Raw genomic sequence first — 25,158 nt, forward strand, 5'->3', positions numbered from 1 at the left:
ATCACAGAATGAATGACTGCTTCTGCATAAACATCCAGAAACTTCTAACCAGGTTTCCTCATGAATTCAGCTTTTACTTACACAGTAAGCAATTCATCATTGTTTAAGTATGCCATATCACCAGGCAACATACCAAAAAACCACTAGCCTTTGTAAAGTGGTAAAAACAGAAATCAGGACAGGGCAAATGGTGAGCTCCAGCCCCATTTGCCAGGCATACAGAATAGTTTATGATTGATGTTTATATTTATTAAGTCCTACTGTAACATAAACAGAGCAAAGACCTTTCCTTTGGGGAACATTGACATTAGTAATTTCAGGTGCTTTATGTAACTCATACAACTGTTTTAGTGGATCTCTAGTTCCAAAGAACAGAAAACATTGAAGCTGCATTTTCATAAGCCAAGATTGTTTTCATTTTCAACCTCGGGGGTAAATATGTAGAGGAAACTGTCTTTTTACAATTGGACAGAATGAGGAAATCATTTAATCTATATGGAGGAAAAGTATGGCAGAGATTATGTTTCCTGGTTGAACCAGGGTGCATTGCATGCATTCTCTCTAGTTCATCTTGGTTAAGTTCAATCAGGAGTAATTCTGTCAATGGCCTTGCTCTGTAAGCCACCAGACCATCTGTGGACCAATTAAGTTCAAACATGTCCAGGTGGTTAGAGAAATGACCTAAAAATATGTGTCTCTGTTTTAAACAGCCTTTTCTTTTCCCCAAAACAGAAAGACAATAGATCTGACATTTGATTTAAAAAGTAAAGGCCAAAATACTTAGAATAAAAGAAATAACCAAATAAAATACAGCCTGTACCAGATGTAGCCCATATTAGATGGAGCACTTTCTATAGGTCTTCTCAAAAATATTATTCACAATATAGTTGAAGAAAAGTGCTTCCCTTATTTGTATGATAAGACAAGGTTGCTCCCTATATGCATTGGCATCCCTATAAGCAGCAGGAAAAATCATCTTTATTTACTGTAACTACTGCCATGTATTCAGATCAATCTGTTCTTACTGATAACTCTTTGTTCATGTTTACATATCTATAAATTTGGATCACTCTATATACCAAGAAACTACTCCCATAAGACAAGAAAACCAAGCTATACAGTTCACACTAGTAAATGAAAACCATAAGGATATGTAGTGAATGACTCTCATGGTTGAAAAACACCATGTGTCTCTCCCTAGCTGAGATAGGCCATATGAAAATGCCTCCATGATTCTCATCGTTTCCTCCTTCCCACACATTCCAGTTCATCTCACTTTTCTCTTATTCCTGTGGCTGAGATAGGATTTGTGAATGACATAGGAAAAAAGTAAATTTCCATTCCTCAAGATACAATGTACAGTGGAGGAAACACCTTGTTTATAACTATCTATAAACATGATAGGAAACAGTCACATGGTTGAGAGGCTCCCTGGAGATTTTTTATGATGTTTTATGTCCATAGTTATTTACTGAATACCTATTAAGAGCTTGGGAATCTAAGATAGGAATACAAGTATTGAAAGCACAGATAGATCACTTGGTGATGTGTTTTCTCATCAGGGTGAAAGCTACTAAACACATAAACAAGTGAGAGTATCTTAACACTGTGATAAGTAACATGAAAGAAAGGAATTGCTGATAGAAATGAAGTGTAGGAACAGCATTTAGAAAGGGTGACTAGACAAACCTACTTTGAGGCTGCATCATTTGAAGAAAGACATAAATCAGCAATGAGTCATATATATGATTGTCACAGAGAACATTGGCAAACGAGTGTATATCCACACAAAGCCCATCATGGCTCATTGAGGCATCATTGGCAAAGGCTGAATGTGGCAGTTGCCCAAATGCTCATCGGGCAGTGTTGCAGTATGTTGCATCCTACCTCTTCCCACCTCCACCCGCAAATTAGGGCTTTATTAAGAGCTAGGGTCGGGGCTGGAGAGATGGCTCAGAGGTTAAGAACACTGACTGCTCTTCCAGGGGTCCTGAGTTCAATTCCCAGCAACCACTTGATGGCTCACAACCATCTACAATTCAATCTGGTGCCTTCTTCTGGTATGTAGGCAGAACACTGTATATGTAATAAATAAATAAATCTTAAAAAAAGAGCTGGGGTCATTGTTAAAGACAGATAATTAAAATGATGTCATCCTGCAGTAGAATGAAGCCTTCATTCACAAAGAAGGTACAGAGAAAGAGTCATTTTATAACAGGTAATGATCTGAATAACATAACTTCAAGCAAAGGAACACTAAGCAGACTAACAGCTACCCTCAGAACATAAGAAGAAGTAAGGGTTTACACTCAGAGTCTTGCATCTCAGACCTGTCCATGCATCCTGTACTACGTTCCTTTCAGCTGCTTGGTTTGTAGCACTTTGTTATAGGACCAATATGAAACTAATGCAAGTTTCATCTTTTAAATAAAAATGTGGGGTATGCCTACAGTGCCATCCTGTTTTGCAACAGGCCAGATAGAATGTTGGTGTGCTATAGCATGGGCCTGGAAAGCAGGCTACATTAAAGAAGGCAGATGGGAATGACACCAACATAGGACTGGAGAGAGGTAGGCAGTTAAGAACATTGACTGCTCTTGCAGAGGATCCAGGTTCAGTTCGCAGAACTTACATTATAGCTCAAAACTGTCAGGAATTCCATTTCCAGGGGATCTTGTCTCCTCTTCTGACCTGCAAGGGAACAGACATACATGTGATGCACATGCATACATGAAGGCAAACACTCATATAAATAAAATAAAAAAGAATAAGAATGTTTAAAAGAATGCAGGTATCTGATTCCATTACTATGAAATGCCCAGAGCAGGTAGACATGCCAAAGGCAGGTCAGAGGATGCTGCAGGGTATGCTGTGCTATATTGGGGCTGGAAATTAATGATAAATGGGCATCACAGATATTATTTTGGGTATTGAAAATGCTCAGAAATCAGAGTGTGGTGACAGTGGTATGTCTAAACAAATATGATGAAAATCATTGAACTGTGCCCTTAAAATCAGTAAATTGTTAATATGCAAACTATAAATATATATATGTGTGTTGTGTGTGTGTGTGTGTTTATTTTTTAAGTACTGTGGAAACGGTGTGAAGCAGAAGAAATGTCGGTTCTTCCCAGTCATTCATAAACCACAATGGGCTAGAAAGAACATTCAGAGGGGAGGAAGAAGAGTTTTATGAAACAATTCTACAAGAGGGTACTTCAAATCTACACTCTAAACATAGAATTTTTAGGATGGGGAAATAAATATTTAACCATCTGGACATTGAGTCTCCATCCACACTGATGCTCAGAACAGGGTTATCTGAGATACAATTACTCGTCACTATAATCTTCATAGATTCATTAGAGAAGCGTGATGGACATGTAGTGACAATATAAAAAGATGACAGAGCCAAAGTCAATCACTTATAAGACATCCTTGCCACTAGTATTTTTAACCTTATTGTCTCATTTGCTATGCAAACTGTCTTGCTTTCCTGAGAAGACAAAGACCTCCTCCTTTTGAGGCCACTCTTATTTTTTTTTTCAATTAACACCAGTCTCAGAGTATACAGTCACATGCACAGCACTAAGAGGTGTTAACTTGCTCACTGCACTCCCGAGTCATACTACTGATATTTATGGGATCATGATTCAACTGTACAGACGGTTTGTTAGCAAGTTCAGCAGCTGTGTGTGAATGCTGCTGTTAGTATGCACCACACCATTACCCAGTCAGCTTTGTGCAAATGCTCAAAGGGAAGCAATCAAACAGAGGTGCAAGAGGAATTATGGCAGAGACTTGACAAAAAGGGGGGGTAGCTTTGTTTGCGAACAAGTCAAACGTGACTTTGGTGCATTTTAATTTACTTCGATGCTTTTATATACTGCAATAGAGAAAGGTCATAGTAAACAGTGAAGATGGAAGCCTTGAGTTTTAACTTTGACCATTAACTAGATCTTGGTGGGACTGAAAACAGAGTGTTAACTCCTTTGAGATTACAGCCTCCCTTGTAAAATGAAAGCTATCAACAGCCATTGTAGCCTTTTGAGGACAAAGAGTTGGCTCAATCCCTTGCTCTAAAAGGCCTTAACTGTGACTTCCCCTGGATGCACAGAAGTGTGTATTCAGGAACATCAAACTTAATGACCCTGGAAGAAGAAATGGCCAAGCAGTTAAAAGCACTTATTCTTGCAGAGCACCAAGGTTCAGTTTCCAGCATGTACATAGTGCCTTATCACCATCTGTAACTCCAAGTCCAGGGGTCCGTAGACACCATGTACTCACATTAATTACTCACATACATGCAGGCAAAACATATATATATATGTATATATATATATATGTTAATGGGTCCAAAAAGATTATTTTTAAGAACACTGGGTAAGTTATCTCAAAGTTCCTTCTAAAGCTAATTTTCCCCTTTAGCCTAGGAAAAGAAAACAAAACCAAAGAGTAACAACAGAACTATATTAAAGTTCACCCTTCCACAGCAGTCTTCATGGTAAACCCAGCATCACTGTACATATCTAACTCATAGTGCTGAGTTTTTGTTTTTGTTTTTTTTTCTGGACTGATTAGATCCTTGTGGAGCTGCTCAGTTTGGGAACCAGCACGTGAAAAGTGTTTGCGAGCTGAATGAAATCAGCTGTCTTTGTTACTGCACCTGTGCCCATCCGTCCCTTGTTGTTACTCTTCTGAAACCTTTTATTTCTCTTTGCTCTGACTACTGGGGGGGGGGAGGGGAATGAGAGACGAAGTGCAATGACCATTTGACTTGCAATAAACCTGATAATCCCAGTCAGTACTGTTGCATCAATAATCACAGAGATGTCCAGAGATCAAATAGAAATAAACTAATGAGTCAAGGTGGTATGGATAGGAAATAACTGATAAGTTTTTAGTCATAGAACATAGATTTAATCTGTTGGGCTGTTACTGTGACTATCATAACACAATCTTCTTTCTAGGTATGGGGGATTATGATTCCAAGGTAATTACTTCGTTGACAGGACAAACACATGTTAAACTTGCCTACTGTAGGTGCTAACCATTTGTTATGGGTTGACACCTTGGAACACAGCACAAAGGATGTATTTTTAAGTGTCTATAAATAGTTTAATGTTTCATGCATGTGGTGTATTTCCATGGGAGCGGTATTCCTATTGACTAGGAAAATATCAATTCTTTCTCCTTCCCCCACCCCAATCGACCCAAGCATGGAGACACCAATCCTCTGCAGGTGGTATAAAGGCTGCGATATGAATTTTTCTCTCACAGAAACTTGAGGGAGAGTTGGGGTCGCATGACGTCAGAAAACACTTATGTACATCTTGACAGAACCTTTGAGACTTGGTGTCTTTGTCTGTTCACAGGGGTGATGGGTGAATATGAGCCCAAAATAGAAGTACAGTTTCCAGAAACAGTCCCTGCTGAGAAAGGAACAACAGTCAAGCTGGAATGCTTTGCCTTAGGAAAGTAAGTTCTGGTTGCCCCTCCTCCCCTCAGCTCTGGCAGGTAATGAATTGTTCAGCACTCACAGAGATGGCTTCTGAGCTGTCTGAAAATCAAATTGGCTTTCTCTTTGTAATTCTGTGCTTGCATCTTTGATTCTGTCCTCTTCCTATGGAAAAAGACAGGTAATGGCTCTAGAAGGATTGGGCTGCCACGATTGACACAGCCACAAAGGCGAGAACAGATGATTCTGAAAAGTATTCCATTCTATTATTATGACCTATAATGTACCTGCTGTCTCACCCAGAATGACAGGAAAACAATGGCCTTCATTTGAGGTACAGGCAAGCTGAGTATTTGGAAAAATGGGGACTTTCATTCTGGGCCTGTATACAGAGGATACATAAAATTTTTCTTGAATTTCTTTTCAAATGCCAAACTCTTCTCGCTCATTTGGATTCCCTTCTGCTCTCACTGGAGATAGAGAAGAGCTAATATCTAAGAGTCTATTTTAGAGTTGTCTGAAAATTATTCACAACTTTATTATTCCATCTGTATTACACTTTAAAAAACTACTTGGAAAGCACTTAGCCTTGCCATAGAGGGTCTGCCAGAGAACATCAGAAAGGAAAAGAAGATCAGCTGGGATTTTTATATGCCAGTAACCAACAGGAATGGTTTGGCATCCACAATGTAAACTATCACCAGAAGGGAGAATGCTGGGGGCGTTGTGGATTTTAGTGGTCTGTGTCAGTGTTTTCTCCCAGCCAGATCTAGCCAGCCACCCATTCTTAATTCTGTCTGTTTTTTCTGTGCCTGAGTTTTGACAAAAGGCACAACAGGAGTTCTTGCCCAGTCCTTGTCTTAGTGTGTATATTTTGAAATGAAATGTCTTGTGTTTCACAGAAACTTTAGACATTCTTTGCATTTCCAATCTTATTTTCAACTCTAATGGGATGATTGTTTTCAAGTTGCAGCAGTGTAGGCCCCAGCAGTATCTTTACTTCGATGAGGTTTAACAAAATGATAATTTTGTATCTCCTAAACCTTTCCATAGTGTATAAATTCTGACAGAGCTGCTAGACTGAATGCTGCGCAGACATGAAAAGCAGGCTGTAAAGCCACATGTAAGATACAGCAAATGGCAATGATTTGTTGCTGAGAAGAAAAGCAGATTGCACACATTGTGATGTGGCTGATCTAAAGATTGCAGCCTTTCTGTGAACCTATGAAACAACCAGGGAGACAGCAAGAGCAGGTGACTGGATCATTGGGGTCTATATTTGGCAGTCTTTGCAAGATGACACTTAACAAAATTCCCCCTGAGGAAAGCAAAATTCACATTGCTCACACTTCCAAAGGGACTATGAATTAAAGTCTATTCACAATGCTTGAATGGCGCTAAAATAAAAACAAAAGACCCAAATTGGGTTCTTCAAATCCACACAGAAATGTTTGGATATGCATGTCTGGCTGTTGAAACACACTATCATTGCCCACTTAAGAGTAGAAGAGTAGTCTAAGTGCAGATCTGTTTAAAGGCATGTATTAAGTATATATATGATTGACTGTAAAGACACCCATAATGTGCTTCTGATGGAGCCCTCCTGCATTTTCAGTCAGTGTTTGCCTAATAAATTTAAGTTATTTTAAAACAAATCTAGTAGAGTTGATAAGTTTAATTTTTTAAATACCATCTCAAGTTTCCCAGAGAAGACTGGCAAGTCTTTAGTGTAATTACTTCCCTGTGAGTGTTTTTGTGAAAAATAAATAAGTAAATAATTGCATCCCCTGCTAGGAAGCTACAATCCTAAAAGCTGCAGTTAGCTTAAAAACCACTCATTTGCAGACAGGCTGCCCTCCTTGGCAATTTAAGATGTGTTCCAAACAGTTATGGCAAGAGGATGATAGATGCCTCGAGAGTACATTAAGACCCCCACAGACTTCTCTTTTCTTCATCTCGCTACTTTAATTATTGTTTCCACAAACCACCTTCCAAATGGACCACTATAAATCAGTGAGGTCACCAATATGTAAATTACAATAAGGACAATAACTGTGTTCCCCAGATCAGGTTGTCATGAGTGAATTGCTCCTCTATGCCAGCAATTAGGTTGCAGTTTCCACATTTTATGAGCTCGTTACTTTTACTATCACTTGTTCAATATGTGGGAGTAACTTACAGTGTGGTATTCACATTGCTGGACATAACATTTACAAAAATATATTGTCTCTATTCTCTACTACTACATTACAAACTTAGAAGGAACAAGCTGCTAACCTCATATTATCTCATGGATTTATGGGAATCCAAGCAAGGTTTAGTTGGTGATATTTTTGGTCTGTGTGATGTCTCTGAGGGTCTCATGGTGTGAAGCTGACACATTAGTGGTGTGGAGATCCCAAAGAAGTGTCATTCACTTTTCTGGCATCTTGGAGACAAGGGTAGATATGATGGAACCAACTGGGTCTGTCATTAGGTGAAGCTCCACAAAAAGCCTCAGCGTGCCAGTATTAAGGTAGTTGAATTTCGCATAAGTGCCTCAAAGAGAGTGTCCCAAGGAAAAGAACATGAAAGCTGTCTGTTTCTTAATGGTTGAATCTAGGAATCAACTCACTATCACTCTTGTCTGTGGATTAATCTGGGCAGTGAATAAGCCCAAGTTCAAGGGAGTAACAAGAAACTCATCTCAGTGGGAGGGATGCGTGGGATGTTGCCTCCATTTGAACTCCTCCACACACATGCCTGAACATTTTTATTTTGATAGTTATAATTTAGAAAATCCAGATATATTACATAAAATTAACTTATTAAAAATTCTCTTTTCTTTCTATGACAATGGTGCATAGAAGCTTGATTACACTGTTTAATGTTAAGAATGTTGATTTTAAGAAAAACGTGAAGTGACTAAAGCCAGAGATATAGATGTTGCTAAATGAAGTTTAGGGAATGCTATAATATGCCCATGGCTTTGATAGCAGAGGAAGGGCTTATCATCACAGATTTAAGAAGGAGATGGAGCTTTCTTTAATTTGATTCATCCCATTTTATTCTCACTGTCAGCCCAGTCCCAACTATTCTGTGGCGGAGAGCTGATGGGAAGCCGATAGCAAGGAAAGCCAGAAGACACAAGTCAGATGGAATTCTGGAAATTCCCAACTTTCAGCAGGAAGATGCTGGCTCCTATGAATGTGTGGCTGAAAACTCTAGAGGCAAAAACATAGCAAAGGGGCAGTTAATTTTTTATGGTAAGTTTTCAGTCCTACTTATTATTTGCCATGCTACAGAACTTTTCATATTACAGTTTTGCACTTGCAAGTCTGCAGTTGGAGGGAATTTTGGTTGTTGGTGGTCGGTTGGTTGGCTATTGTTTTTATGTCTTGTTTTGTTCTTCTTTTTTAATTTTGGAAACATGTAGAATAGAATTCTGTAAGACTCTTGCTTTTCTCTTTTCTACATAATTAACATGCCCCGGGAGACTCTGGGTGTGGAAAGTGAAGGCGGGGGCAAGGATGTTGAAGCAAGAGAGAGGAAAGAATTAAACTGGAGTGTTTAGGAGATGGATGGTAGCGTGAACACACTCCTGGAGGAGACTATTTCCTGTTTTTCTCTTCCCGTTGAGCTATAAGCCTGACAGCGGAAATTGTTTGTTATGCGCACATGTGTGTGTGTGTGTGTGTGTGTGTGTGTGTTAATTGAAGCTCTGAGCCATTTGTATTTTTAATTGAGGCTCATCCTAATTCTTTGAAATTATTCCTACTCTACTGATGTTTAATACGTTATCCTGAACATTTCAAAATGTGCACTGTTCAAATTTAGTTCTCAGAGTAGAGCATGAAAAATATCTCATCACATAGATTTTACTTTTTATGAAAAGCTTCTCTGGTTCTGGTCAAATCATCTGTATTGATCCACACATAACATAAGTACAAAATGTGTACCACATGGTTCTTATCGAGTGTATCCTAGAAGGCTTCACAGGCTATTGACCTGAAATTCAGAAAAGGGTTTGACTGGAAATGCATGCTGAAACAAATTTGAGAGGTATCAAGTTAATTTGTTTTTATTTTGGTTTCGTTTTTGAGAGACTGTCTCATTGTTTTGTAGCTCTGACTGTCCTGGAACTCACAGTGTAGACTATACTGGCTTTGAACTCTAAGTGCTGGCACTAAAGGCATGTGCCACCAAACATGGCCAATAGTACATATGTCTATATGCTCTTTCTCCAAAGTCCTTTAGTTTTAAGATAAGCTAAGAACTAAACTCAGTAATAATATAAAGTAGCTTAGAAGCAGATTGGAAGGCAGGAACATGTACAGCATTGGCCATTGAACTTCTTATACCAACTCTCAGCATTGTAGACTCACATACCCTGAAGTAGCTGGTATGGTAAGATTCTAGAAAGTTCTTCATAAAAGGATTAGGACAACAGTAGCTTGGGGGAAAAATCCCTATACTTTATTTATTTGTCTTTCTACCTATACTACATGAGATATTTGATATTTTGTCTTTTACTTTCTTAAATTATGAAAGCTGATATTTTATTTCATGGGTCAAAATGTATAACATACCACAGTTAACTGGAAACTCACAAGAGCCAAGGTTACAGATTTATTTGGTGAGAAGAAATTATCATGTATTTTTTAGTTGTTTGGGGTTTATTTTTCTCATCTGTCTGATAATTATTTCCTCCATGTTGGGTAGCCACCATTTGAACTTACTTAGGCAAAATGGGCAACATTTTTCTTTTTTCTTAATTGAATAGACTTTTAAATGTAGTGTTGGTGGTTCCTAAATGTTACTTAAATCACTTGAGGAATCAAATAAAGTTACTTCCACTTTCATGATTGTGTTTTAAGGTTAAATCCTTGCATTCAGTATGCTAAGGCAGTTTGTTTGTTTTTGGGATTTTTTTTAGATTTATTTATTATGTATGCAGTGTTCTGCCTGTGTGTATGCCTGCAGGCCAGAAGAGGGCACCAGATCTTGCTATAGATGGTTGTGAGGCACCAGGTTGTTGCTGGGAATTGAACTCAGGACCTCTCCAGCTCCCATAAGAAGGTGTTTTCTGTAGCCAAGGATTGACATGGATTTTCCTAAGTATTCAAGGTCTACCACTCATGAAACAAAACAGTGTAGAGTTACTGTGATGGACCTTGTCATGGACCCCAGCCTTGTGTAAAATAGATGCTTCCCAGGTATCCTTCCCTAGGGATGGAAATCAGAGACTAACAGTGTTTGCCTTTTAAATAGCACTGCCTGCAGCAGTGCTTGGTAAAGGAGCAGAACAATTTGCCTGTTTTCTGAAGATAGCAGAATGTCACTACCTTGTCAGTCACCCTTGGTGTCAGAATAGCTGACTTCCACAGCACTTGACTATTGTATCTGTTTATTCTTTTGTTCTTCTTCAACTAGCATGTCGCTGATATTATTTTCACTGTCACAGGAGGGCTTGATTATACAGAAGTGCTTGACTGCCATTTTTTTTCCTTTCCTATCTTTTTTTTTTTGAAGGGAGAGGTTTGGTGTGTTCCCAGTGATATGTTCCTAATATCCAGCTGCCTTAATCTTCAAGTTAAATGAATTATTATAATTAAAATCACTGTGCAGGGTCCCCCAAGGGGAGAAGGTAGCCCTCATCACTTTTCCAGGGACATTCTGCCTTTGTTGACAATTCCTTACAACATTAAGGTATGCTAGCTCAGGGATTAGAATCCATGGGCTTGTGCTTGGAAATCTATAAATATTCAGCTGTGATAAAAAAAATGAAATTTGCAGAAAAACAGACGCATTTGAAACAGGATGGCTGAAAAAAAGACAAAATTAGCATGTTCTCTGTCATGCCTGGGTGCTAGTCTGTGGTATAAATGTGTACATATGTACTTACGTGGATATCTTTCACATATGGCCATGAAAGAGGAAGAGAAACTGGAAGATTAGAAGAGGGAGCCAAGTGTAAAGGGCATGAGGGAGAAGCAGAACATAAACACAACCTTGTATGAATGGCATAGTGATAGCTAGTACTTTGTATACTAACTAAAATTAATAATCAAAATAAAACCTGATGGAAAAGGTTACTTTGGTGTTTCAGCATGGTGTTGACCCATTTAGAAGTTCTGCAGTTGTAACAACCACTGTAAAATAGACTGTTATTTCCTGGTTGTACTAAGAAAAGCATTCAGCCTTATTCCAAAAGATTGCTGTCCAGGCAATATAATCTCCTCCCCTGTGAGAGTTCAACAGGAGAATCAGGCCCTGGCCACTGCTACCACCATACCCACATAGGCTAATGTGTACCACTTTTTCTCACCATATATGAAGATCTGAGATGAGCTCAGACATGGAACATTTTATGTTACCTTATATTGTTTATTTTGCTCAGATGTCTGCTATACCAAGGAAGTCAACTTTAATCTGCTCTAATTTCTTGGCCCCAGAACTTTTCCCATATGACCTTAATATGTTATGAATTTGGTCAAAACTATCTTTACATGGCCCTACTACATGGGTGGGCCACTGTGACATTGTAGGATGCTAGGAAAAACTTTGTCCTCAAGGACAAGTTATTAACAGATTAAGTACTCAAACAAAGAAATAAACTTGAATATTTAAGGCTTTAATAATAATTCAAGTGAAAAAATGATAGCCTTTGGATATAAAGAAACTTGCCACAGGGAAAGACTCCTAAGGTAAAGGAGTCATGGACAGCCTATGTGATATTAACCTTTGAGTAGAAATCCCAAAGTAAAGTAAGAGATAATCTTCCACAGGGAAGTACTTTCCAGGCAGAAAACAGGGAGGCAGTACAAAAGTCCTGGGGCTGACAACTGTGTGACAAGCTTGAGATACAGGGAGGGAGTCCGGGTTTCTAAATCATAAGGAGCAAGGACGTACATCTGAAACAAAAGAAAGTAAGAACTAGGCAGTATCTTGCAAGCCAGGTAAAGTTTCATTTCATTCACAATCCACGGGAGGATGTTAAACAGTGGAATGATTCCATCTGATTCTTACTTCTAAGATGCTGGTTGTGTTGTGATGAGTAGATATTTAAATCCCAAAGGCAGAAAGGGCAGTGAAGCAGCCGTTAGTGCTGTCTGTGTGAGATGTCCGTGGCTGGGACTTGAAGGAGGAAAAGAATTAAAGACACAGATGTGTTTTGGAGTCAGAGCCAGTGGGGTTTTCTCATTTTATTCTTCCAACTACTCAGTTTAGAAAGAAACTGACTCCCAAAGATATTAAATGTGGGTGATTAATGTTTACATATTGAGAAACAGAACTGGATTCCAAATCCTGTACTTGAAGTTCTGAAGCTTCGGTGTGCATCAGGGTAAGTGGGAAATCTTAAGAAAATATAGAATATTGGACTGTGTATGTGGAGGTTTTGATACGAGATTGCATTTCAGCTAATTTCCCAGGTGTAATGCTGATGCTTGTGTGGGAATCACAGAGTAGGACCATTGCTCTGTGAGAGATTGTTTGCAATGTTACAGTGAAGCCCAAGGCTAGATTACTTGCAAGAGATTGTCCCTTTTGCTCTAGAAAAGCTTCTATCCTGGTGTTCCATAAGGTACCACAGTCAGTCCACATACACTAAGTAGAATCATAAGTCTAAGTCTAGTAGTTTCTTCGAAGAGAGAAAAGGAAAATGTTAAGCATATGTCTTTCACTTAGAAATTTTTCATTATTCTACCTTATCATCTCTGGAATTACTCCTACTTTTTATACAAATATACAGATAGAATTACAGTTTTCCTTGCTACCTGGCTTCTCTGGGGCTGTGGATTGCTGCCTGGTTATCCTTTGCTTTACAGATAATATCTTCATAAGAGTGAGTACATACCATGTTTGTCTTTCTGGGTTTTAGTTACCTCTCTCAGGATGTTTTTCCTAGTTCTATACATTTGCCTGCAAATTTCATGATGTCATTGTCTTTTACCACTGAGTAATATTCCATTGTGTAAATGTACCATATTTTTTATCCATTCTTTGAGGGGCATCTAGGTTGTTTCCAGGTTCTAGCTATTATGAATAGTGCTGCTCTGAACATGGCTGAGAAAGTATCCTTGTGGTATGATTGAGCATCCTTTAGGAATATGCCCAAGATTGGTATAGCTGGTTCTTGAGATAGATTAATTACCAATTTTCTGAGATACCACCACACTGATTTCCAAAGTGGCTATACAAATTTGCAATCCCATCAGCAGTGGAGGAGTGTTCTCCTTACTCTACATCTTCTCAAGCATGAATTTTGTCTTATGTTTTTTATCTTAGCCATCTGACAGGTATAAGATGGTATCTCAGAGTCATTTTTGCAGGGTCTTAACCCAACCACAAAGACTGAGCTAGGTCCAAGGAAGGGTAAGTGCGCTGCTCTCCCATTTCCCAGCCTCACAGGATCCTGGAGACAATCAGATGCAACAGGGAGTCTAGTCAAGTAGGAACTCATTTATTGTCCCACAGTAAGTGTCTTTTAAAGGAAAAAATGCAGAGCAGGAAAACAGCGACCAAATGGTTTTAAAGTTAACCTATCACATGCCTAGGCACCCTACACTTTACCTAGTGAACACAAGCTGTTCATGCAGTGACATCTGGTTCAATCTAGGCAACCAATCATCTTTTTTTTGTAAAAAACTCAGGACTTCCTCTCAGCACCATCTTTGACTGGCTCATGTGCCCTACAGATTCCCCATTTTTGTTTTAGACTATGACCCACCTCATTTAGAAGTACAGACCTCTTGCACCTTCACAGAGGTTCACCTCTAATAGCACCTTTTGTCAAGGTTCACTCAAAAGGGTGATATCCTCAGGGCTAAGCCTATCACAGTGGACATAACGGGTCATTGGGTTTCTTTAGTCTTTGTTCTGATTAGTCTGACCAGCCTACTGAAGGAACCCAGCAAAGTAAAGATTGCCTTATCCAATAGTCTGTCCCCATTTTCTCACACCTCCATTGTGCACAGTAAAAGTTATCCACCGCCCCCCCCCACATTTGTATATGTCCATTGCTGTTTGATTGCTCCCCAGGCATATGTAAAAGTCAGTGTTCCTTAAGGCTGCCCAATTGGGAACATGTGAGAAGCCCACGAATATGGGTCTGATACGTGCGACAGGTGGCACCCCCACAACCCTCCACATTTAGACCATCCTTAATGAAGAGAAGTCCAGTCTCCCACATTCCAAGATCCAAGGTCCCAGAGGTCGAAGAAGAGCATGAGACATCAGGTATGGGGGACTGCCTCATTTGTAGTGCTGTTGAGGACATCTCCATTGGCAACATCAATCACCATTCACGTCATCTTTTGGAGATGATGATGGTTCTGCTGGGTGGTCACTGGAGCAGTCAGAATCAGCAGTGGGAGCATCAGAGCAGTCAGGAAGCTGGAATTCATCTGTAATTTTTAAAGAACACAAGAGCTTCTCAAGGGTCTAAGGTCCTTGGACATGGTTAGATATCATTGTAATGGCCCTCTTATTTCAGAAGGTGAGCCTTGACCACCATTGTCATTTCCTTTCCTTGTTGGTCAGTCTGTTCTTCTTCATCCTCCTGCATTGTGAGAGCAGGCAGGAATTTTAGATTTCTGGCCATAACCCATATGGGTGCTTCCTCTCCTATGGAGAAGACACATTCAAATCTTCTCCCATTGTAATTAATGGGTCTGGGCCCATCCATTGGGATGTTAGAGGGTCTTTCCATTTGACCTTAACTTGGGGTCTGGGTTTAGGTGGTCCCAATGTTTTTGGAACTTAGATTCGATTGCTCCCTTAGAAAAATTTAAAATATTGATAGTAAAACAAAGTCATTCCTAGTTGTAAATGGGGGCTGATTGCCCCTTTTTGTTTTAAAAGTTGTTCTTTAAGATATTGATGGTTTCTTTCTACAATTGCTTGTCTCTGAGAGTTGTAAGGGATTCCTGTAGTATGTTTGATTTGTCATCTATCAAAAACTTCTGCCATGAAAAAAGCAAGGGGGCCGTTATCAGTCTTAACCTGTATGGGTAATCCTAGGGTTGCAGATTGCAAAACATTGGAGGAAATATGCTTGAGCATGTTTGTTTTTTTCTCCTGTATGTGCAGTGGCCCAGCAGGCTCCTGAATAAGTGTCTGTGGAGACAAAAACATACTTCTGTTTGCCAAAAATCTGGAAAATGAGTAACATCAGTTTGCCAAAGGGTATTAGGCTGCAGGCCTCTGGGGTTAACTCCTGGAGGCTATAGAGGGGGAACTCTTAGATATGGCTGATATGATTTGCAGGTGTGAACTATCTTTTTTTAGTTCTTTCATAGGAATCATTGGGAATCTATTACATAGTTCCCTCCAAGTGACATGGGTCATATCATGCAATTGGGTGGCTTCCTGTAGAGTTAGTGCCTCTGAGGCTGTCGCTACTCTATCTGCCCATCCATTGCCTTTAGTCAGAAACCCTAGGAGGCTGGAGCATCCACAAAGGCAACACAGGCAGACCCTGCTTGGCTCCCATCAGAGAAGACACAAATGGCTTATGGGATAGTCTCAGGTGGAAACAAGGAAGGCATCTTAAGGGGGTGTCTCTGTAAAAGAGGAGCCCATTTGAACTGCCCACAGAGGCAAATAATACTCCCCATAAATCTTTCTAAGGCACGAGCAAGACAGGTAGGCGTTAGCCCAAGCAAGGCATTTAACATCCACCACCTGGAAGGGGAAGACAGTGGTATGGAGGTCTAGCCCATAGTGTTGCTGGGCCTGGGTCCTGCCCTTTATGATAGTATCAGCAAGCTGATCTACCTGAGAGTAAGCACGGGGTATTCCTCCCAAAGATATATGGGTCATTCCAATGGGTTTAGAACCACTGCAATCAGGGAGACTCCATCAAACAGTCAGATGGACAAGGGCCTAGTCATGGAATACCTCCTTAGAGAGCATTTGTCCAAGGCTTTCTGAAGGACAAGGAGCATCTTACGGTGTTCCTTTGTCATGGTTATACTATCATGAGGCCCCTTGTCCTTTAGCAAGGCACACAGGGGTACCAGGTCTTCTGTGGGGATAGACACCCAAGGTCTCAGCCAATTAATATCCCCCAGTAAGTGACTTGGGTTAGGGTCATAGATTCAGGCACCTCCAGAACAGCTTAAGTGGGCTAGCTTGTGTCAACATGAGGCACGACCCAAGTACTTTGAAGGGAGGCACCTTTTGAACCTTTACTGGGGCAACAGTACTGCCCCCTTTTTTAAGCAATTGGAGCATATGTGTCACAAAGTCCTCTATATATGCTGGATCCCAATGTCCCAAAATTAAATCATCCATAAAGCATATATTATCGAATCCTTTGACTTTAACATAGGCCTTAAGAGAGTAGCAAGACACTGTTGACAGAAGGCCCAGCTATTAGCATTCCTGTGGTAGCACTACCTACTCAAAATGTTGATCAGATGTGGAATAATTAACTGAAGGAACAGAGAAGGCAAATTTATCATAATCCTCTGAATGTAGCAGTGTAGAAAAGAAGCAATCCTTAATATCAATCACCATAAATGTGTATTCTTTGGGAATAGCAGGAGTCCAGGACATGCCCCTTAAGGGGGTACCCACTAGTTCCATCCTCTCATTTATCTTGCACAAATCTTGGAGCATCTCTCAAGCCCCGGGCGCCTTTTAGATTACAAACACCGGGGTGTTCCATGGGCTCATAGAAGAGTGGATACTTCTTGTATCCTTAATTGTTCATCTACTAGCTGATGAAGCGCTATCAGCTTAGGTTTAGTCAGCGGCCACTGTTCCACCCATACAGGTTTTTCACAGTGCCTATCTGATAGGCAGTACTGGGTGGGGGGGGAGTGGCCCTTATGATTGGGGGTACACCCAGATAGACCTCTCAGGCTTCCCCCCTGTGATTGCTGAGGTTAAAAAAAATCCCTCTCTGCGACCCCCTTTAGATCCTCTTTCACCCTTTGTGCCTCTTTCTCTTCCAGGATATCCTCATAAAAAAAAACCCGATTATTTGTGGTCACAACAGCGTCCATTTGACCTAGCATATCTTGTCCCAGTAAATTGGCGGTAAGGCCTTTGACCACTACAAAGGGGCGTATCTTCCCTTGCTCCCCATCTGGACTGGTCCAGAGGATTAAGGTCATTGTTTCTCTTGATTGTGAGTTACTTCCCATCCCCAAAGCTGAGGGCCCAGGTGCAAGCTCCCAGGAAGAAGGGACATCCTCCTCCCAGAGTATTATTCTGTCTACTCCTGTCTCTACCAAACACTGAAACTTCTTACCGCTTATAAAAATGGTCATTTTTGGATGAAGTCCTTCTTCAATCAAGGGGACAATCCAGTTGGCTTGTCATCCTACCTTTAGAGAGGACCTTTTTTAAGGGAGCTGGAGGCTGCCCCTCCTCTAGTATAAAGGCTTCCCCTCCAGGTCAAATTTTGATCTGCAGTCCTTCTTCCAATGATATCCCTTCCTACATTGAGAACATGGGGTAGAGGTGGGCTTAGGCCCTCCTGGCCTGTTGGCAGGGGGGTGTTGAGGAGAGTCTCTTTTAAAATGTCCCTCCTGCCCACATCTAAAGCATGTACCTTTTCCCAGCGGCCTCGAGGACCCTTGACCCTGGGTTGCCAGGGCCTGGGTGATGGCCTCTGACATGGCAGTCATCTGTGCCTGTAAGGCCAGGGCCAGAGACTGGGATTGGTGTTGCTGGTTACTTACATCTTAGGAGGCTAACACCCATCTGCTCACATGACTGTCTTTTAATCCCTCACAAGCCGTTCTATGGCCCCCATTCATCCCTTCCCAAACCACCAGTCTGATAATGTGTTCTCTGAGGTCTCCTGGAGGCAGGTTGTGCTGAGCACTCTTTTGGACCTGGTCTATAAACTCTGGCAATGGCTGTCTGGGCTTCTGCCTCACCCTAGCATTGAGGCCTCAGTAGGCCCATCATCAAGTTAACTCAGGCATTCAACCCAGCCTGCCTCACCTAATTCCAATACAGCCCAGGGATCCCTGCTTGCTAAAACCCAGTGAAGTAACCATCTCCCGTTCCCGACAACATAGAATAGGTAATAGGTATGGCAGGGTTAGCTTGTCTATTTGCCTCAGTTCGTACTACATTCCTCCTTATAAAAGACATACCATTTGATGAACTAGAGAGGACTGCCTTAGCCACAGGGAACAGGTTAGTCAAGTTGTAGGTGGGATGGAGAAGAGGAATGAAAGAGATATCTTGATAGAGGAGGCTGTTTGGGGGTTAGGAAACTCCCAGGAAGCCACAGGATGACTCCAGCTAAGACTACTAGCAGTAGTGGAGAGGGGGCCTGAACTGGCCTTCCCCTGTTATCAGATTGGTGACTACCCTGATTGTCATCAGAGAGCCTTCTTCTGGTGGAAGCAGATGCAGACATTCATAGCCAAGCACTGGGAAGCTGTGGGACACAAGTTAAAGAGATAGTTGAAGGGTTGTATAATCAAGAGTGGTCAAGTTCAGACATGGAAACCCTCAGAGAAATCAGACCTGAGCTAGTGGGAACTCACAGACTCTGGACCTACAGAGGCAGATAGGGAGCCTGTGTAGGACAGACCTAGGCCCTCTGCATATGGTGACAGTTACGTAGCTTGGTCTCTTTGTGTGGCCCCTAGTAATGGTATCAGGACTTGTCCCTGGTGCTTGAGCTGGCTTTCTGGAACCTATTCCCCATGCTGGGATGCCTCACCCAGCCATGATGGAGGGGAAGGATCTTGGTACTGCCTCAAGTTGATATGCCATGCTTTGTTGACTCCTATGGGAGGCATGCCCCTTTCTGAATGGAGGATGAGTGTATGTGGTGTGGGTAGACAGGAAGTAAGGGGAGGAAACAGGAAGAGAGGAGGGAGGGGTAACTGTGATTGGTATGTAAAATAAATTAAAAAGGATTGCAGTCCTCATCTGGAAGAAGGAACTATGGACTAAGAGTGTGAGAGTGCCTTTTACACACTTTCTCCTCCAGTATTATTACACTCATCACTGAGAAACTGAGAAATTTACATCCCAATAAAGACTCTATTTCAAAGACATAGAAAAAAAGTCTATTTATCAACAAAGATAAATCTTTTGTTGAAAGAAATTATTGGATCCATTCCTTTGATTTTACAAATAAAATAGAAACCTAGGAACAAATCATTATTTTGTCTAAGATAACATACTGTGTGGGATCTGACTATACCTGGAACTGTTCCCTGGCATGTGACATTTGCTGCTGTTGCTCCCAGTTCAAAGCTTTGATAAAATGTATCAGGGACCCATCAGTCAGTCAGTATTGTATACTTTCAGTATGCATTAACAACAGACCCTTTTGCTTTCCTTTTGTTGTTGCTTCAGGTTTTTATTTGTTTGTTTGTTTACTTTGGTCTAACTTATCACTTAGTTCAAAAAGAGCTCTTTTAAAAAAATTGCTCTTCAAATGATTATAAGCTGAGTTGAGGTTTTGTGTGCTGCAGTCCTGTGACTAGAAAGAAAAAGCTGTGTGCTTGATGGTTCCACAGAGGGTATGTGAGTATGTGTGAGGGCATCAATAAGTGATTACAAAAGCATTTTGTACACAGCTTCCTAATTCCCCATGGATGTGCTATGTATATGTGACAGTTAGATAATATTCAACCCTCCAAAGTGGCTTAAAGGACAGAGTGACCAGAAGATGAACACAGCAGTTAAGGTGGTTTCACAGTACAGCAATAACTGCTTAATTGTCCTAGTCAGGACTCATATTGGGACCCTCAGTTCCCCCTGGGTGTCACATAAGGTACAGCTCATGATTTTTTGTTCCTTTTCTTGCATCTAATGACACCAATAAATTTAATCACTGCAGTTTTTCAAGGAGTGTGCATCGAGGACATGCTGTAACAGGGAAATAATATAGAAGTGGGGATAGAAGCTCCTCGACCCCAACAGAAGCAGCAAACCACATACCAAGAAACATAATTCTAGCTTTTTTGTATTGCTAAAGAAGACAGAACTTGCTAAGTATACTTTTTAATTCATTGCACTGACCATGCCTAGTTTGTATGAATGAATCCATTCATCGAATGGGGTGCCTCACACTTTTAGTTTCAACTATCCTGTTCAGACCAAAGAATCATTGAATGTCTCATGTCTGTATTTATGGTGTTTCAATCCACCATTATCTACCAAAACTGAGATTTTGATTTCGTATGTCATTTATTTTTTTTACTTTTTATTTTTTATTATTTTAATTTTAAAATTAAATTGTTTTACATGTCAATCCCAGTTCCCTCTCCCTCCCCTCCTCCGGCACCCTCCACCATTCCCCCCAGCCTCCCACCCTGTCACTATTTCCTTCCACATAGAGGATATCTAGAGTCTGTCATTTCACTCAGGGCAGGGTCCATGCACTCCCCTAAGAGTCCAGGCTGAGAGAGCTTCCCTCTTTGTGTTATGGACACATGATACCTGTTTGTGTGCCAGGGATAAACACTGATCCACTTCCCAGGGCCCCATAGGTTGCCCAGGCCTCCTCACTGACTCTCACATTCAGGGCGTCTGGATCAGTCCCATGCTGGCCTCCCAACTGTCGGTCTGGGGTCCAAGAGCTCTCCCCTGTTCAGATCAGCTGTCTCTGCTGTTTTTTTTAATGACTGGAAAACAGTATGTGTTTAGATAATTAACATCTTTTAATCCATGACTTTCATAAATGAGAGAGAGAAGAAATTAATTCACAATATTTCCACTATGTAAAAGACCTTAGGACTGATACACTAAGGCTGATTTCACCCTAACATTAACCTGTGAAAATAGTCTCACAGGAATTAATTTCTCCATGTCATCTTAAGCCTCAACTAATGCATCTCTGAATCTTCTCTGACTGTGCTGAATTCATTCCTCTCCCCTGTCCACCATAAATCCCCAACGCAATCAGCAATATACATCACTTACATGTAGCTCTCACCTGCATCACATGAAACATATTGCTTCTACGGCAAACACCAACATGCAAGTTAAGTGGCATCACCCTATGATATCAGGAGCCTAGGGATGGATTTTGGACCCAGACAGAGAGGGACCTGCTCTGCTCCATGGCCTCTTCTTTAGCAAAAGGATCTAAAATTATGTGTACTTTGCCAATAACATTGGGAGTATTCACCTGGACCCATGATACTCAGGTGACCCCTGTACCACTTTGGATACCCAGGCTCCACGCAGCATCCATGAATTTCTCCTGTTCAAATCACATATCTGTGTGAGGCCAGATTTTCTTCTTATTCTTCAACCAAACCAACACATCACAGTAGGGTAAACATGGATACACATATGAGAATCTAGTTTCCTTAAGTCAAAATAGATAATAAAGAGATTTGCAAAAATACAAATTCCTCCCAGAAAAAAATATATATATACTTTTATAGTTGTCATGCATGGCCCACCCATGCACACATGAGTAGCACTAATTTAACTCAATGAGTAAAACCAATTCATCCATCCATCAATAAGTTGATAAATAATTATAAAGGAGAACATAAAGTCTGTAGGAAGATACAGTAGTGAGGAGTTGGAGGAGAGATTACATGTATGAAATTTTTGAAGCATAAATTAAAATTAAAAGAGAGAAACAATACAGTTGATGACACACAGTACTTAAACTGTATGTACCAAGTGAGTTCCAGATAAGGAGGACTAAGGTCTGCAGGACAGAGGGATTCTGCAGGGCATAGACTGCAGAGCAAAATGCTTGTTAGGGGATGAAAGGAAGGAAAGCGGTCCTGGAAAAAAAAGATGGTACAAACAAAGATATAGAGTCAGGAACTGGTTTATTATAACTGAGGACAAAGGAAAGCCCATCTGACAAGAGCTTAAGATTTACTGGCTGGAGAAAAAGTAAGAAAATTTGGTGAGAGCAGATGGCAGATGAGTTTAAACATTAGCCCAAAGATATGAAATAATGGTGATGGTCTCTTAATGAGTGTCACATTGACAGCGGGTAGAGCACATTACAGACCTCATCCAATATCTCATATACACATGACTTTCTTCAGCAATCATGTTTGTTTTCTATGTTAATGGATACCTATTAAAAATATGCCCACTATGACTTGCCTTCTAAGGTATCTTCACATTTTATGCTGATTTCTTTATGATATTTTATGTGTATGGGTATTTTGCCTGCATATATGTCCATGTACCATGTGGGTTTCTGGTTATTTGCAGACGTCAGAAAAGAGCATGAAAACTCCCTTGAACTGCAGTTAAGGATGACTGATTGCCAGCACATGGGTGCTAAGAACCAAACCCAGGTCTTCTACAAAAACAAGTGCTCTTAATCACTGAGCCATCTTTCCAGCTTCACACTATGGTGGATTTTTATGTTTGTCAATGCTATCTGCAAAAGTGTTGGCTCAGAGGCCTCTCCTTTGTCCTTACTAGAAAAAAATCAATTGGGTCATATAAAATGAGAATACCAGAAATAAGAATGTGTAAATAAGACAAAAAAAATAGAAGGCCACAAGAAGCATGAATCCCATTGGTTTAAAGAGTAATGTACAGGGCTAGAAAGATGGTTCATCAGTTAAAAGCATGTGATGTTCTTACAGAGGACTTGAATTCAGTTCCCAGCACCCACATCTGGAGGCTCATAAATACATGCAATTCTAGTTCCAGGGGGATCCAATGCATCTGGACCTTGGTGGACACCTTTAGGTAAATGAACATTCAACCCCCATAGACACACAGACACAAAATTGAAAATAAATAAAAAATGTTGAGAAAGCAATGTGAATCTAAGGCTTCACATTTGAAAGTCAGAGGGAGTTTTATAGTGTCATGTGTTCATCTTTGTCCCAGCTCAAGAAGAAAACATGGGTATTCAACCTCTGCACCCCAAAACTCTTCTCGTGAGTGTAGTGTTTCTCAATATGGGTGTGGTTAGTCATATTTTACATGAAATGGGACAAGAAATGTTTACTGTTTAAAACAAAGCAAGCCTGTTCTGTTTGAATTCACTCTCTTCTGAGAACCCCTAGTCCTTGTAGAACTTACTTTGAAAGAATGACGGTCATTGTAGTGTGGGTACTGGATGGAAGTTCATCACAGGTGAGTAAAGGTAGAAGTTTGTACAGTGATAACCAAAATAATTGCTAATATCTGTAGGTCAATTTTGCAAAGGTTTCATAAAGGATTTGCCAATGATGCCCTTTCTCTTAGATATGTAAAACTCCAAGGTTTATGGCCAAGTCTTGCTCTTGTTTTTGTGATAAATTTCTGGTTTGTAGGAATGAAGAGAGCCAGATATGTCTGAGAATTGTTTGACCCCTTGAGTTCAAATTATATTTGCTTGAAATAGAAATTATTATTGGATAAGAGGCTTGTTTGATTCCAGTGGCTGGAATATACAAACCTTGATTTAGGTCATTTCTGGCAGTTATTGAACAAAAGATTGAAATGAATAGATTGTTCATCTGTCAAAAGATGAACAGTATGACAGGGTCAAATCCCAGCACAGCTATTTAATCTTATATTTGAACTTGTGACTTGAGACAAAACATGAAAGAATGCAAAAGATCAAAACTTATTTGTTTTTGGTATGAGTTTATTTAATTTTCTTTGATGCTTGAGCTCAAAAAAGAGTATTTAGGAAATGTTGTAATGTAACAGTTCTTACATGTAGGCTTCTGTGAGTTTATGTATGAGCCAAGGAGTTGAATGTTATCATTGAATTTTGATAATACACTATAAATACCATCTACTCTAATGCATTATACGAATGGTAGTTTCTAAAATGCATCATCCAAAGATTTTTTAACTTGGTGGCCCAAAAGCATATAGACACCTATGAAGCATCTCTTAAGCACAAGACTTTGTATAGAAAGGAAGAATAACCCAATTATAATAGATGTGATTTACCCAACATAAATAAGTGTGAGTGAAGACAGTGGTGATGTGTGGTTTTGCCTTGTAGATCGGGAACTGGCACATTAAAATGCAAACTATCTCATTCTTTGCCCACGTATAATAGGTTGATTGTGTATGTGTGTCTGTGTGTGTGTGTGTTTGTGTGTTTGTGTGTGTGTGTGTGTGTGTGTGTGAGAGAGAGAGAGAGAGAGGGGGGGGGGAATCAAAGGTAACCCTCAAGTATCATTCCTTGAGATGCCAGCCACGTTGAATTTTAAGACAAGATTTCATCAAGTTTGTTGAGCTGGCAAACTGGTTGTCCAGTGAACCCCAAAGACATGCCTATCACTGTATCTAATTCACTTAGGCAAGCTGTCCAGTGAGCCCCCAAAATATACCTGTCTCTGCCTCCCTATGTGGGGATTGCAGCCATGTGTCTCATGCCCAGTCTATATATATGGGCCCTAAATGTTGAACTCGGGTCTTCACTCTTATGTAGCCATCACCTTCCCAGCTAAGCTATCTCTTTTCTCCCAGCCACTACATTCTTCACTTGGCTGTGTAGTTACTCACCTCAAAAGGAGTAATTGCCATTGTGTTAATTTGGCTCCTGTGAACAGTTTTCACTTTGCAAGCAGAGAGAGTACCTGATGACTGTTGTCAGACACCAAATTGGTTCACCATTAGGCAAATTAGTTGTGAATGTCACCTCTGCCAGAACAAATTGTCCATTCCTGTTGAGCTCCTTGACCCCACTGCAAGAGAAAGAATGAGCCCTCAGAAATATCTAATTAGTTTAAAATTTGCAAGATCATTTCAAACGCCTTTCAGAGCCCCCCTTTCCTACCCCAGCACCTTTG

General features: G+C 40.4%; 1 protein-coding gene across 8 annotated transcripts in view; it reads left to right on the forward strand.

Annotated features, from left to right (window-relative positions):
• Cntn4 (contactin 4) overlaps nucleotides 1-25,158 on the forward strand; it is a 1,002,315-nt gene that overhangs the window by 792,793 nt on the left and 184,364 nt on the right. For all 8 annotated transcript variants that reach the window (XM_040739337.1, XM_040739329.1, XM_040739331.1 and 5 more), the window contains 2 exons: nucleotides 5,376-5,478; nucleotides 8,519-8,703. In XM_040739337.1, coding sequence (XP_040595271.1) covers nucleotides 5,376-5,478; nucleotides 8,519-8,703 — 288 coding nt within the window. The remainder of the gene's footprint in view (nucleotides 1-5,375; nucleotides 5,479-8,518; nucleotides 8,704-25,158) is intronic.

Source organism: Mesocricetus auratus, unplaced genomic scaffold (genome assembly GCF_017639785.1).
Source record: "Mesocricetus auratus isolate SY011 unplaced genomic scaffold, BCM_Maur_2.0 Super-Scaffold_100676, whole genome shotgun sequence".
NCBI lineage: Eukaryota > Metazoa > Chordata > Mammalia > Rodentia > Cricetidae > Mesocricetus > Mesocricetus auratus.